The sequence below is a fragment of the Polistes dominula genome, unplaced genomic scaffold, assembly GCF_049000335.1.
Source record: "Polistes dominula isolate Pdom_NZ unplaced genomic scaffold, Pdom_raw_medaka contig_25, whole genome shotgun sequence".
In the NCBI taxonomy this organism is placed as follows: domain Eukaryota; kingdom Metazoa; phylum Arthropoda; class Insecta; order Hymenoptera; family Vespidae; genus Polistes; species Polistes dominula.
Genome location: NW_028301094.1, coordinates 705,004 through 716,939, shown reverse-complemented (window position 1 = coordinate 716,939; position 11,936 = coordinate 705,004). Strand labels below are relative to the sequence as shown.

Here is an 11,936-nt window from a genome sequence, read left to right as displayed (position 1 = left end):
GAGCTGTAATTTCGTTTAAAAATAAATGTCAACAGAAGGAAAAAGAGAAAGAAAATAATTGCAAATGAGAGAGAGAGAGAGAGAGAGAGAGAGAAAGATAGAAAGATAGAACATTTTCCAATCGAATATATAGCACACCTTTTTTCGAGTACTCGCTTTGCGGTTTTTTCTAATTACTCAACGTTGCTGCCACCGATGGTAGGGCCTCCCCCCTGTACCTGAACGAATAATTCAATAAACTCCAACGACTAGGTGTTTTTTCCTCTCTCTCTCTCTCTCACTCTCTCTTTTCCCTTTTTTTCTTTTATATAAGTAGGAAGAGAAAAAAAGAAAAGAACAAAATTATCCGTACGTTCGAGCTTTTTTCTTTTTCTTTTTTTTTTTGTTTTTCTTTTTTATTGTTGCCCCCTAAGTACACCCCAAGTATGCCACCTCTATCGGTTTAACATTTAATTAAGAGCCCCGTGTGACTATTATCATTTCTAACGGACGGATATACTAGATAGTGGCTCAAGGTACATCACACGGTTTATGCTTAAAGGTATACTGTGTCCTATATACCACCAACGAAATGTCAAAGAGGTGGAATAACGCGTTCTGTATCTCTCCCTCTCTTTAACGTTGGTAAATCCATACGAATATCTATGTACCTATAGCTTATATGCAATTCGCATCGGGTGTATATAATACGTGTATCACACACAATAGAGGGTGGACGATCGTATAAAATACAAAGTGCGAGAGAGAGAGAGAGAGAGAGAGAGAGATATATATAGAAAATGTGTCTTTGATCCAACCCATTATAATCGTCCCAAATCATCGAACCAAGCTCCAATTACAATTGTAGGTGTTTACTAAATGTCGAGTTGATATTTGCAATTTATACGATAAACCACCAACACCCAAACCATTCCCACTCCTCCTCCCCCCCCCCCCAAAAAAAAAAGAAAATTAAATAAAATAAAAAAGTAATTGAAGATATGATTTCATAAGGAGATAAAAAAAAAATAGATTGTTTCGTAAAAGGACGTTGATTATTATTTGATTATATTTAAAAATAAGATTTAACATCGATACGAACAGGTAGCAAGTACGTCGATTGGTGTTATATACCATCGCCTAATTATATAAAAGTTATTTTAACACGCGGAAGTCGTTATACGGGCGATTTATTGATCCCATCTGGGCCGAAAGTGCCGGTTAAGGTTTTCGCCTCTCTTTTTATACATTAAAGATACATATGTTTGTTATCGATCGGCATAGAGCACGCCGTTGTCGTCAAAACATTCGAACTTTCGATTCGACATGCGGCGTTTGAAATAGTAGCCCTCCACCTCCCCCACCCCACCCCCCCGCCCCTGATAACCACGCCCAACAACCTGTGAATCGTGAAAAGATATATACGGCCGAGAGGACAGGAGAAAAGACCGGCGCACCGACCGTTGAAAAAAAAACCACCTGTCCCACCCACCTTCCCATCCTCGGAACACAGGTTGGTTAGAAGGAAAAACGTAACCTCGAGGGAAGAACAGGGAGATGTGCATGGGAATAGGAAGGAGAAAAGGCAAAACGTAGAATAAGAATCTTGATAATAAAGTAAACATAGAGAGAGAGAGAGAGAGAGAGAGAAAGAAAGAAAGAAATAGGGGTTGGATAAAAGAAAAAGAAGGGTAAATGAAAGAGGAAGGAAAGAAAAAAGGTTAGCGGACGATGATCCTAATACGAAAGCAGAGTGTTAAGTTTTATAAATGTAACTTTAGGATCTTTAGTTAAGTATCCACAAGAAGACGCACGGCGAAAGACGTTCGGCTGGTGGTGGTAATGACGGTGGTGGGGTTGGTGTAGTGTGTATTTGTGTGTGTGTGTGTATGTGTATGTGTAATAGTAATAGTAGTGGTTGGAAAGAGTGGAGGGTGGAGATCGCGTACAAACGCGAGGAGAAAGGATCGTTTGAGAAAGGGCGAGAATAGGGGTGGGAGAAAGTACGTCGAGTAGGGGGATGCGCGACGTATTAAAATGCTGACTCTTACCGCGCAGCGTGGGAGTTAGTTCTGGTGATGGCGCCAGCCAGCTCACTCGCTCGACTAACCCACCATCCCGACCCTCCGATCCTCCATCTCCTAACCACCGGCAGACGACGAAGCAACCTCCACGCTCGCCACCTCCTCTCGCTGATTCTACTGATCCGCAGAAGCAGCAGCAGCAGAAGTAGCAGTAGCACCAGCAGCAGCAGTAGCAGCAGCAACAACAGTAATAGTAATCAAAGAAGCAGTAGTGGGCTAACGACGAGTCCGGCAAAATCTACGACGAACAGTACCAAGAGAAACAGTTATAGTAGAAGAAAGAAAAGAAACAACAAAAACAGTTAGCCGTGAGCAATTTGGTTGGAAGGAAAAGAGGAGAGAGACCGATGGCAATACCAGACTGGTAGCATCAGCAGCAACAACACCAACAGAAGAGAACCAGACAGTCCGAGCTATGCGAGATTAATCGTTCTGCTTCCGGTTTCTCGGATAACAACGAATAACAACTACTCCTTGAAAAGGCTGATAAAGTCAAACCTGTAGAAAAGAAAGATAAGAGAGAAAGAGAGAGAGAGAGAGAAGGAGGGAAGAGAAAAAGGACTATGATGTCGTAACACGCGCGCCTCTGCACGAACGGACGCACGCACCGCGAAAGATCACGTCACCGAGCAGCCCTCGCCGCTACATCCCCACCCTTGATCAACCCCTATCGCCAGCACCACCACCGTCATCGTCACCGTTACCGTTACCGTTACCGTTGCCGTCGCCGTTGCCGTTGCCGTCGCCGTAGTCACCGCTGTCGTTGTTGACGCCGCCACCACCGCCACCAACACCGCCACACCACCACCATCACCACCACCACCACCACCACTTTTGCCGACGCCGACGCCGACGCTGACGCTGCCAAGATCAACCGCAAGAACGCCTTACACGGATGGATCGTCATTGCGGCTGAAACCCCTTGCCGCCGGTAGAGACTCCGAGCACTCCGTATGAAGGCGGTACGCGTACGACCACCCACGCACGAATCATCCTCGTCGAAGACGTTTGCGTCTGTGCCACCCTTATTCTTATCGTTCTTTTATCTTTACTTCTTATTATTCTTATTCTTATCCTCTCTTTGTTATTCTCTTCTTTTACCATCACCTTTTTTCTTCCTCTTCACACAATTCGCATACGCTGGCTCCGTTATCACCACCGCACTTTTAAAACGAAACCACTCGTTTCTCGTTAACTATCGCGGTTTTATGGTGTTGTTATGAAATCATCTGCTGACAATCAGCATCAAAAGAAGTTAAACGACTGATCTAACAACAACAACAAAACAACAACAACGCAACAACGGCACCAAAGTGCCGGCACCAAAGTTGGCATCCTCGAGCTCAGCTCATCCTAGAGCTGAACCGACCATACGGTTCATCATGAGAATGGTGTTGCTACTCCACTGTTAAATGGTCATGAGTAACTTTTAGTGAACAATACAAAAAATCCTTTCTAAATTTAAGTGCAATTTTTATTACTAGGATAACAGTGTTGCGCGCGCGTTTAAATCATTCCAATTAAATTTGCACATTATATCTTTATTATTATTATTATCTTACTTTACGCGCGTTTTATCTTTTCAAATAAGGGAAAAAAAGAATAAGGAACGCGTATCGTACAAAAACAAAAAAAAACCCTTTCTCTCTCTTTTAATCTTTCCATTTCATATCTCGTTTCGTAATTCGACACCATCGAAAATACACCACGTTGCATTGAAAAGCGTTAAATTGAAATCGATTCCTCTATTCGAGACCCCATCACCCACACCCCCCATCCCATCCCCCATCCTATCTCTCTCTCTCTCACACATACTATGTTCACCTAAACCCTTTTGTCCCCGGCCACTTCGACCACCGGTGAACCTGAATTACGCCGACAGTGTGTGTACGTGAAGGGTGAAACAGAAAAGCTGCTGAAGTAGTAAGAGAAAGAGAACACTAGACTATCTACAAGAAAAAAAAAAAAGGAGAAGAAAGAAAAAGAGTTGGTGTAGAAGGAGGAGGGGTGGAGGAGGAGGGGTGGAGGAGGAGGAGGAGGAGGAGGGAGGGTTTTGGGGTGGGGGTTGGGGGAGGGGGAAGAAAAAAATCACTAGAGCTCTTCTTCGAGATATATATGGGAAGGCCAAAGAGAGTTCGGACAGTCAAACATAGATAAAAGAAGAGGACGAACATAGATATAAAAAGTGAGAGAGAGAGAAAGAGAGAGAACACGCGTGATCATCCTTGTCAAGGAAGAACAGAAATCGAGTTTTTATTTTTCGAATAACTTCACAAATCATAGAAGCAAGTATCTAAAAAAAAATGAAGAAAATTGATAGAAAGTTTGAAAGTTTTTTTTTTTTTTTTAACGAAAAATAATAGAAAGAAAAAATGTCAGCAACAACAGCAACAGCAGCAGCAGCAGCAGCACCTCCTGAGCAACACGCATTTTCGTGCACGAGTTTTACCTGTTAAATATTTTACACGTACAATCATATCTCTAATAATTTTTCTTCAAATTTGTTCGTGTATAATGAAATTAATCTATATAATATGATAGAAACAAAAAGAAAAAAGATATGAGAGACAAAAGTGAATTGAAAGATAAAAGAAGAGACGAAAAAAAAAAAAAAGTGCAAGAAACATTAAAAGAGTTCTTTTTGAAAGGAGTTCTTCTTCTTAATGGCTATCGGTGTCCTACTTAGTTGGAAAAGAGTCCGTTTTTGTATATTTTTCGGAACACCTGTTGATACCTCTCGCCATGCTATATAAGTAACTTTCAACTTATCTTTCGTTGGAATATATAATATCGTAGTCTCGTCATATAATTCGATGATAATTTGTATTAAAAATGAATCCTAACAAAAGTTCATAGTTTCAATGTTTTCAAATTGTCATTTTGCAACAACGTAAACGCCCATCGACGAAAGTAGTCATAGTCAGTATTATCCGAGGCCGCCATAAAGGGGGTGGCCTCGTACTCGTACTCGAGAGAGATGAAAGGGAAAAAAAAGAAAAAAAGACAGAGTGAGAGAGAGAGAGAGAGAGAGAGATAGCGTTTAGCCGATATACAAGGTCGTCCTTTTTACGAGGATACTTCCCTTTCCTTTCTCCTTCTTCTACCCTCTTGTTCGCGCATCAAAATTTTATTATCCCCCATCGAGATACATACGTGCCTGTTGATATCGCGATATTCGCACGCGCGAGAAAAAGAGAAAAAGAGAAAGAGAAATAGAAAGAGAGAGAGAGAGAGAGAGAGAGATACTCGATCGTTAACGTTATAAAGTGCTCTTATAGTCGGTAAATGCAGTAGGATAACGCGTTCTAATATAGTCAGGAGCTTTAAGCACGTAAGCACACACACACACATACACATACATATACGAATATATTTTATTTATTTCTTTTGGTTCATACTATTTTATTGTATTTTTATTTTATTTTATTTTTATTCCTGAAGTATCTTTGACGCTAAGCTTTCTTCTTCTACTTCTTCTTCTTCTTCTTCTTCTTCTTCTACGTCGTCGTCGTCATCCCTTCTAATGCACCAACCAGTAATAAAAACGTTCGAGCAGAAAAAAACCCAGACGCACATATACTATCTCACGCACGTAATAATATATATATATATATATATATACGCACGCACGTTTCGCACCACAGTCCAACCACGTTAGACGAAGCTCTAGTTTCGTTCCTCGTCGTTTGCATAAAAACTCGATGTTAATTCACGTTTTCCGTGATCGTAATAAAAAGAACCGTGAAAACGTTGAAAAGAGAAAGAGAAAGGAAGAAAGGAAGAAAAAAAGGGAATAGTCTCTCGTCCTTAAGAATAAAATTAAAAAAAAACGAGAGGTGACGTGATATAAACGCATGAAAGAAAATTCACAAACGAGACAAGCGTACACACACAAAAAAATATAATAATAATAATAATAATAAGGGGTTGAAATATATTTAAATGGATCCAGAGAGAGAGAGAAAGAAAAGGAGAGAGAAAAAAAGTAAAGGAATGAAAATGAAGGAGGAAAAATATATAAAAAAAAAAGAAAGAATATTTTAAGAAAAATGTTAATTACGATCGTACTTCGATCACGGATTAAACGTAATAATAATTTTGTCAAATTGTTAGTAAAATACATTTGAATAATATTCTATTAATTGTATAAAAAAACAATTTTCACTGTATTTTTATGTCTTTGCACCATTCCCGTGCACCAACCAACCACTGCACGCACGTAAGCACGACGACTGCACCACTTGCATCATCAGTCTTCCACCATTCACGGCACTTCGATGTGTATGTGTATTATGTACCTATCCGTACAAAAAAAAAAAAAAAAACAAACAAACAGATATCAAAAGAATTAATTAATTAATTAAATAAATAAAAAAAAAGACGAACGAACGAACAAAAGTACAGAAAGAAAGAAATTAATTTAAATAAATATATAAATAAATAAATAAATAGCAAAACATTGACCTAACTTTTATTATCAATTAACGACCTGATTTCAGGAAGAAGCCGGCGAACCGCGAAGACGGAAAAAAAACGTGCTACCACTCGACTACTACCGTACCCCCTTGAAACTAGCCCGTACTACTACTACTACTACTACTTCTACTACTTCTTCTACTACATCTACAACAACAACTACTACTACTACTACTACATACTATACGTGCCTATTCGATTTAGAGGAGTCTAAGCTAGTTACAATTATCTACGAGAGGAAAGAAAAAGAAATAAAGAAAATAAACGAGAGACAAATACTACGGTAATTGAAATCGTACATCTAGAGAGTGTCTATAGTGAAAGGCCATAGGGAAACGGGGCTATATATTCGAGAGAAAGAGAGAGAGAGAAAGAGAGAGGGGTAGATTAAAAGAGAATAAAAAAGGAAAAGAAAAAAAAACAGGGGAAACAAAAGAAAAAAGAGGAAAAACTGTTAGCAACGAAAGAAAACGAGACAGAGACAAATTTCAACGTTTTGTGAAAGTAAAAAACATCATCGAGATTCTACGCTATCGAAATCTAATCGATTCGCCGGCGTTCAACAATCTTTCGCTATCTCTTTCTCTTTCTCTCAAATAAAAAAAGTACCACCCTTCGTATTTTATTCTGATACTGGATCCTGAATAAAAAAAAAAAAAAAAGAAAGAAAGAAAAGTAAAAAGGAAAATAAGAATCGGATCCCTCAGTGTGTATCTTGACTGAAAGGAAAAGTCGGCCTAATCCACGTTCGGTACACCGATTCCCTCTTGTAGACTGGAGAGAGAAAAAAAAAGAAGAAGAAGATAAAATAAAAGAACAGAAAGATAGTTAGATAGAAGAGATAGATAGAAATAGATAGAGATAAATAGAGAAAGAAAGAGTGAGAGTTAGTAAGAGAAGGGTTCGTTTTTTTATCAAGAGCGTAATCCCCCCTCGCATTAGATAGGATACGTTGAAGATCTCTTTCCGTCAATCCGTATAATACGGTCGTAAAAGAGCAAGCAAGTAAGTAAGGAAGAAAGGAAGAAAGAAAGAAAGGAAGTGAGGTTATAACGACGATAGGGAGGAAAGGAATCGGCCATTATCGAGTCACGTAAGATGACGTTCTGCATATTCTGGCTACTAACATACGTTGGACAAGTTCTCGACCTAGAAACTCGTCCGGTGAGCGTAGCTCACGGAAGAAACCAACAGGATTCTCATCGCGAAGTAAACGCGAGGAAATATCAGAACGAACAGAGCACGATAGGTGGCAACCTGTTGCACCTGAAAACATATCCTTACGAAAGATCGCATCGCAATGACATGTCCATATACGAGGAAAGGCAACCGATTTATTCTTGGACACCGAACGACATGTTAGTAGATGAGATTATTAATGAACCTAATGATTTGGAGGCCGCCATAATGGCATTCTCGCCTCATTTGTCTAACATCGTTTATCCGAAATACTTGGCCGTTACGTCACCATATGTCACGGTTAGTTCAACAACGACCGAACCCCTCATTGACGACGATCTTCTTGCACAACATAGCTTTCCACGTCAACATCAACATCTTCAACGTCAGCATCATTATCATCACGAACAATTACAACAACGGCTTAGGCAGCGACGTCAGTTGCAACGAAACAAGAAGAGACGGATAATCGATTACAACAACAATAAGCAACATCATCAGCAGCAGCAACAGCAGCAGCAGCAGGAGCAACAACAGCAAATTGAGAGCCAAGCGCTCGAACTACCTATTTCGATTTATTACAATGGCGAGAAGATCCTTCCAAATGGAAGACAATCCGAACAAGAGGATGTCTACGAACAGAGACTTAACTTGCCGATTAAATTGAAGACTGAACCGATTTTAGAGCGTGTCTCCAAGCAATCACCATCATCTTCATCTTCTATCTCTTCACCCTCTATGCCACCTTCTTCTTCTTCTTCTTCATCATCTTCATCTTCTTCTTCTTCTTCTTCGTCATCATCATCATCTTCTTCGTCTGCTTTATCCTCTTCGCGGGAATTTTTCAACGCCGGTGGATTCACCCCCTTGAAACCTTTTATATACGAGATTAACGATCCTTCCAAAAAAAAGAATTGGATAAGCATCGGACGTCGATCGGTCAATTTGCCAGAGGAATCTTCTGTCTCTCAACAAGCCCTGGCACCCCATACATCTCCCTTTACTTCCGGAGGAGCAAGTGTAAACACCCAATTGGTGAGGTCTATCAGGGCGAGCAGACCTTACGACGTGCCGCAAATTGGTAAATTTTTCTTCATATATTTCAAATGTAATATTACAATTGATTTGTCCTCGTCAACAAGTTGCCCTTTTTAAAATCGTTCCCCTGGATACTTTTATGACATCTTACAAGATCATAAAAAGGAGAGAAAATATTCATGAGAAACGTTGAAAATTAAATGAACAAATGTCTTTTAAATGTCGTCGTTCATTCTTCACAGTAAATATGTCTAATTGTAAATTAACTTACGATCGCATGACATACTTGCCTAACTGAACTTTAACAAAAACTTCGATATTACCTACTCGACATACATAAATTAGCCTTGTGTATGTGACTTTAATAAAATATAAACCTTAGATGATACCGCATAATGAAAGATAACCCTTGAAAACCCTAATTGGTCAAAGAGGAAGATAGAACGATGATAATCAAGTGACAAATCGTTAACAGGTACACGCATATAAACATATACACGTAAGCGTTTTACTTGAATTAGCATATTGCGTTAATGTATTCGATTATTAATTAACATACCTACACATACATATAATTACAGATAATAAGATTTACAGTTCACATTTATTAATGCGATTAGTTAACCGTAAATAGAATTTGAACAAACTCTCTCGTTGTGTAATTAGTTTTATTTTATTTTATTTAGGATAAAAAACATAAATAGAAATGAAAGAAAAGCATCAAATTACTGATACGTTTAGGGGAATTTTTATGGAATAGATAGTACACATAAAAGGGAAAATCCTTCTCGAACCTTTATTTACTTTTTCAACATAATGTTATCTTTCTATACACATCCACATATTCACACATAGAACTTTCTATACATAAATATAGGTGTGTGTTTGCACGTATATTACATCAGATTCGATTCAACTTGATATATATATATATCTACAAGCATATCAAGCTTAATTTCTTAACCGAGAATACAGTAGACTCATAGAGAGTACCTACATGATCTGATTGTGAAGACCACCCGCACCGTTTCTAATCTAAAGAGAAAGACGTAGAGACAGAGACAGACAGAGACAGAGGGTTTCATAGATAAATAGATGAATGAATAGAGAGAGAGAGAGAGAGAGAGAGAGAGAGAGAGAGAGAGAGGGTCAAAATTGTGTAGAACGGTTTAATACTGTAACCCCGGACAGCATATTGCAGTCGGCGTGATTGGATTATGTGAAATGCGATTAGTTGTAGTTTGATAGTCTACTGGCAGACAAACAGTGATCTTCTATTTACCAACGTCAAGATTCCGTTTTACTTTTGTACAACATTTGCACGCTATTCTCCAAACAAAACAATCTAAGTGTATGTTACACGTTTTAAGAACAAATTTATGGTCAAGAAATATTATATTAGATTATTATTATTACTGGCAAAGTTTCTAAACAATTTTTAAATATAAATGTTGCTTTTGAATTTTGTTCTTGTAAAAAAAAAAAAAAAAATAGAAAAAAAGAAATATCTTCGATAAGAAAAATATTAAACGTCAGAAACTTTCATATACGGATTTCTCATTCGTCGTTTTTTTTTTTTTTTCTAAAATGAAAAGAAAATAATAAAAGAGTAAATGAGAGAGAGAGAGAGAGAGAGAGAAGGTCTGATCGATTATTCGGTTTTATCTTCCTCTTGTATTATTTCAGATTATTTTTTGTATTATCTCGTCAAATTGATAGAAACAAAATAAAAAAAAAATAGTAAACCCTTTGATAACGATTTATTAGATAAAAGTGAATGTTTCGAAAAGATAAAACAAGAGAGTTTGATAGAGGGTGTATTATCATTGTCCATGTTACTGTTACAGAGTGTCCAGCCTCGGAGGAAGGGATGGAGAGGTTTGCATGTCCGAAGCCGGACAGGATGGGTAGATATCGTTGTATCGATGACCATGTACTATGCGACGGCTTCTTGGACTGTCCAGGGGGTGAAGATGAAGATATGCTTCACTGCATGTTTTTCAAAACTGTGAGTCCACTTTAATTAAAGTTCGATACTTTGAACATTATATACACACACACACACACACACACACACATTGATCTAACTCAAGTTTGAGATCATTAAATTCAGAGATACTGAATATTTACAATTACAACTTTCAAGATTGAAATTAATTGGGAAACCTAAACGTGTTCGAATATTATTATCATCTTCTTTTTAGTTACAATTTATCTTGTTGTTTTTTTTGTTTTTTTTTTCATTTTCGATGTTACATCATTAGACGTAAATTGTAATATTCGCTACCTGAACTGTTCGTTAATTAATTATTCATTGTATTGAAGAAATGATCTATTTACGTTTCAATTATTTGTTTGATGAATCAAACGTAACAACTGACTCTTATTGTTCACAAGTGATTTGGGGATTGGGGTAGCAATGAATGAATTGAAGTGTTGATGATATTGGAAAAAAAAAAAGAAGGGAATAAAGAAAATAAAAAAAAAAATAAAAAACAAGAAAACAAGATAGCTAATGGAAAGAACAAACGAACAAACGAAGGGGTAGGAAAAAAAGGGCAGAAACGAAAGGGGGAAAAACGAGACTGGAGGAAGAGTAGTAGTCGTCGTCGTCGTCGTCGTCGTCGTCGTCATCGTTGTTTCTATGCGTGTTGTTTATAATTCGTCGCGTGTCACCATCATGACACTACTGCTCGACAATATCTCTATAAGGGTTTTAAATAAAACTATAGTATCTCACCGGTATGTGAGCATTTCGCACTATTCCGAGAAATGTCGGAAATTTCTAATGTCAACTAAACACGCGAACGAGACTTACCACGAAACCGAGAAACAGTGTTCGCACGTTAACATGGAAATGTACGTGCTAATGAGCAACGAAAGAATAAATGAAAGAAAGAGAAAGAAATAGAGAGAAAGAGAGAGAGAGAGAGAGAGAGAGAGAGAAAAAAAAATTCGAGATACTAAAAGACATTTTTCTCTGCTTCAAATATTCCACCTTTCTTCCTTCCTTCCTTCTTTTTTTCCCACCCTCTCTTTTTAAAATTCTCCTCTTTCTAACGCTTCTTGAAAAAAAAAAAATGAAAAAAAAAAATATATATATATATATATATATATAATTTAATACTGACACACGCGTTTCAACTTGAAATATTAAAATGAACGACGAAAATGTTTCGC

At 37.9% G+C, this 11,936-nt stretch overlaps 1 protein-coding gene across 4 annotated transcripts in view; it reads left to right on the top strand.

Moving 5' to 3' along the window:
- jeb (low-density lipoprotein receptor domain-containing jelly belly protein) overlaps window positions 1–11,936 on the top strand; it is a 31,995-nt gene continuing 20,059 nt past the window's right edge. Inside the window, exons 1-3 of one of the 4 annotated variants that reach the window (XM_015332505.2) lie at window positions 1–3,025; window positions 6,563–8,799; window positions 10,604–10,764. In XM_015332505.2, coding sequence (XP_015187991.1) covers window positions 7,638–8,799; window positions 10,604–10,764 — 1,323 coding nt within the window. In that variant the 5' untranslated portion in view covers window positions 1–3,025; window positions 6,563–7,637. Of the gene's footprint in view, window positions 3,479–5,671; window positions 6,345–6,562; window positions 8,800–10,603; window positions 10,765–11,936 lie in introns of those variants that run through there. The other 3 variants (XM_015332506.2, XM_015332504.2, XM_015332507.2) reach the window with 3 other exon arrangements.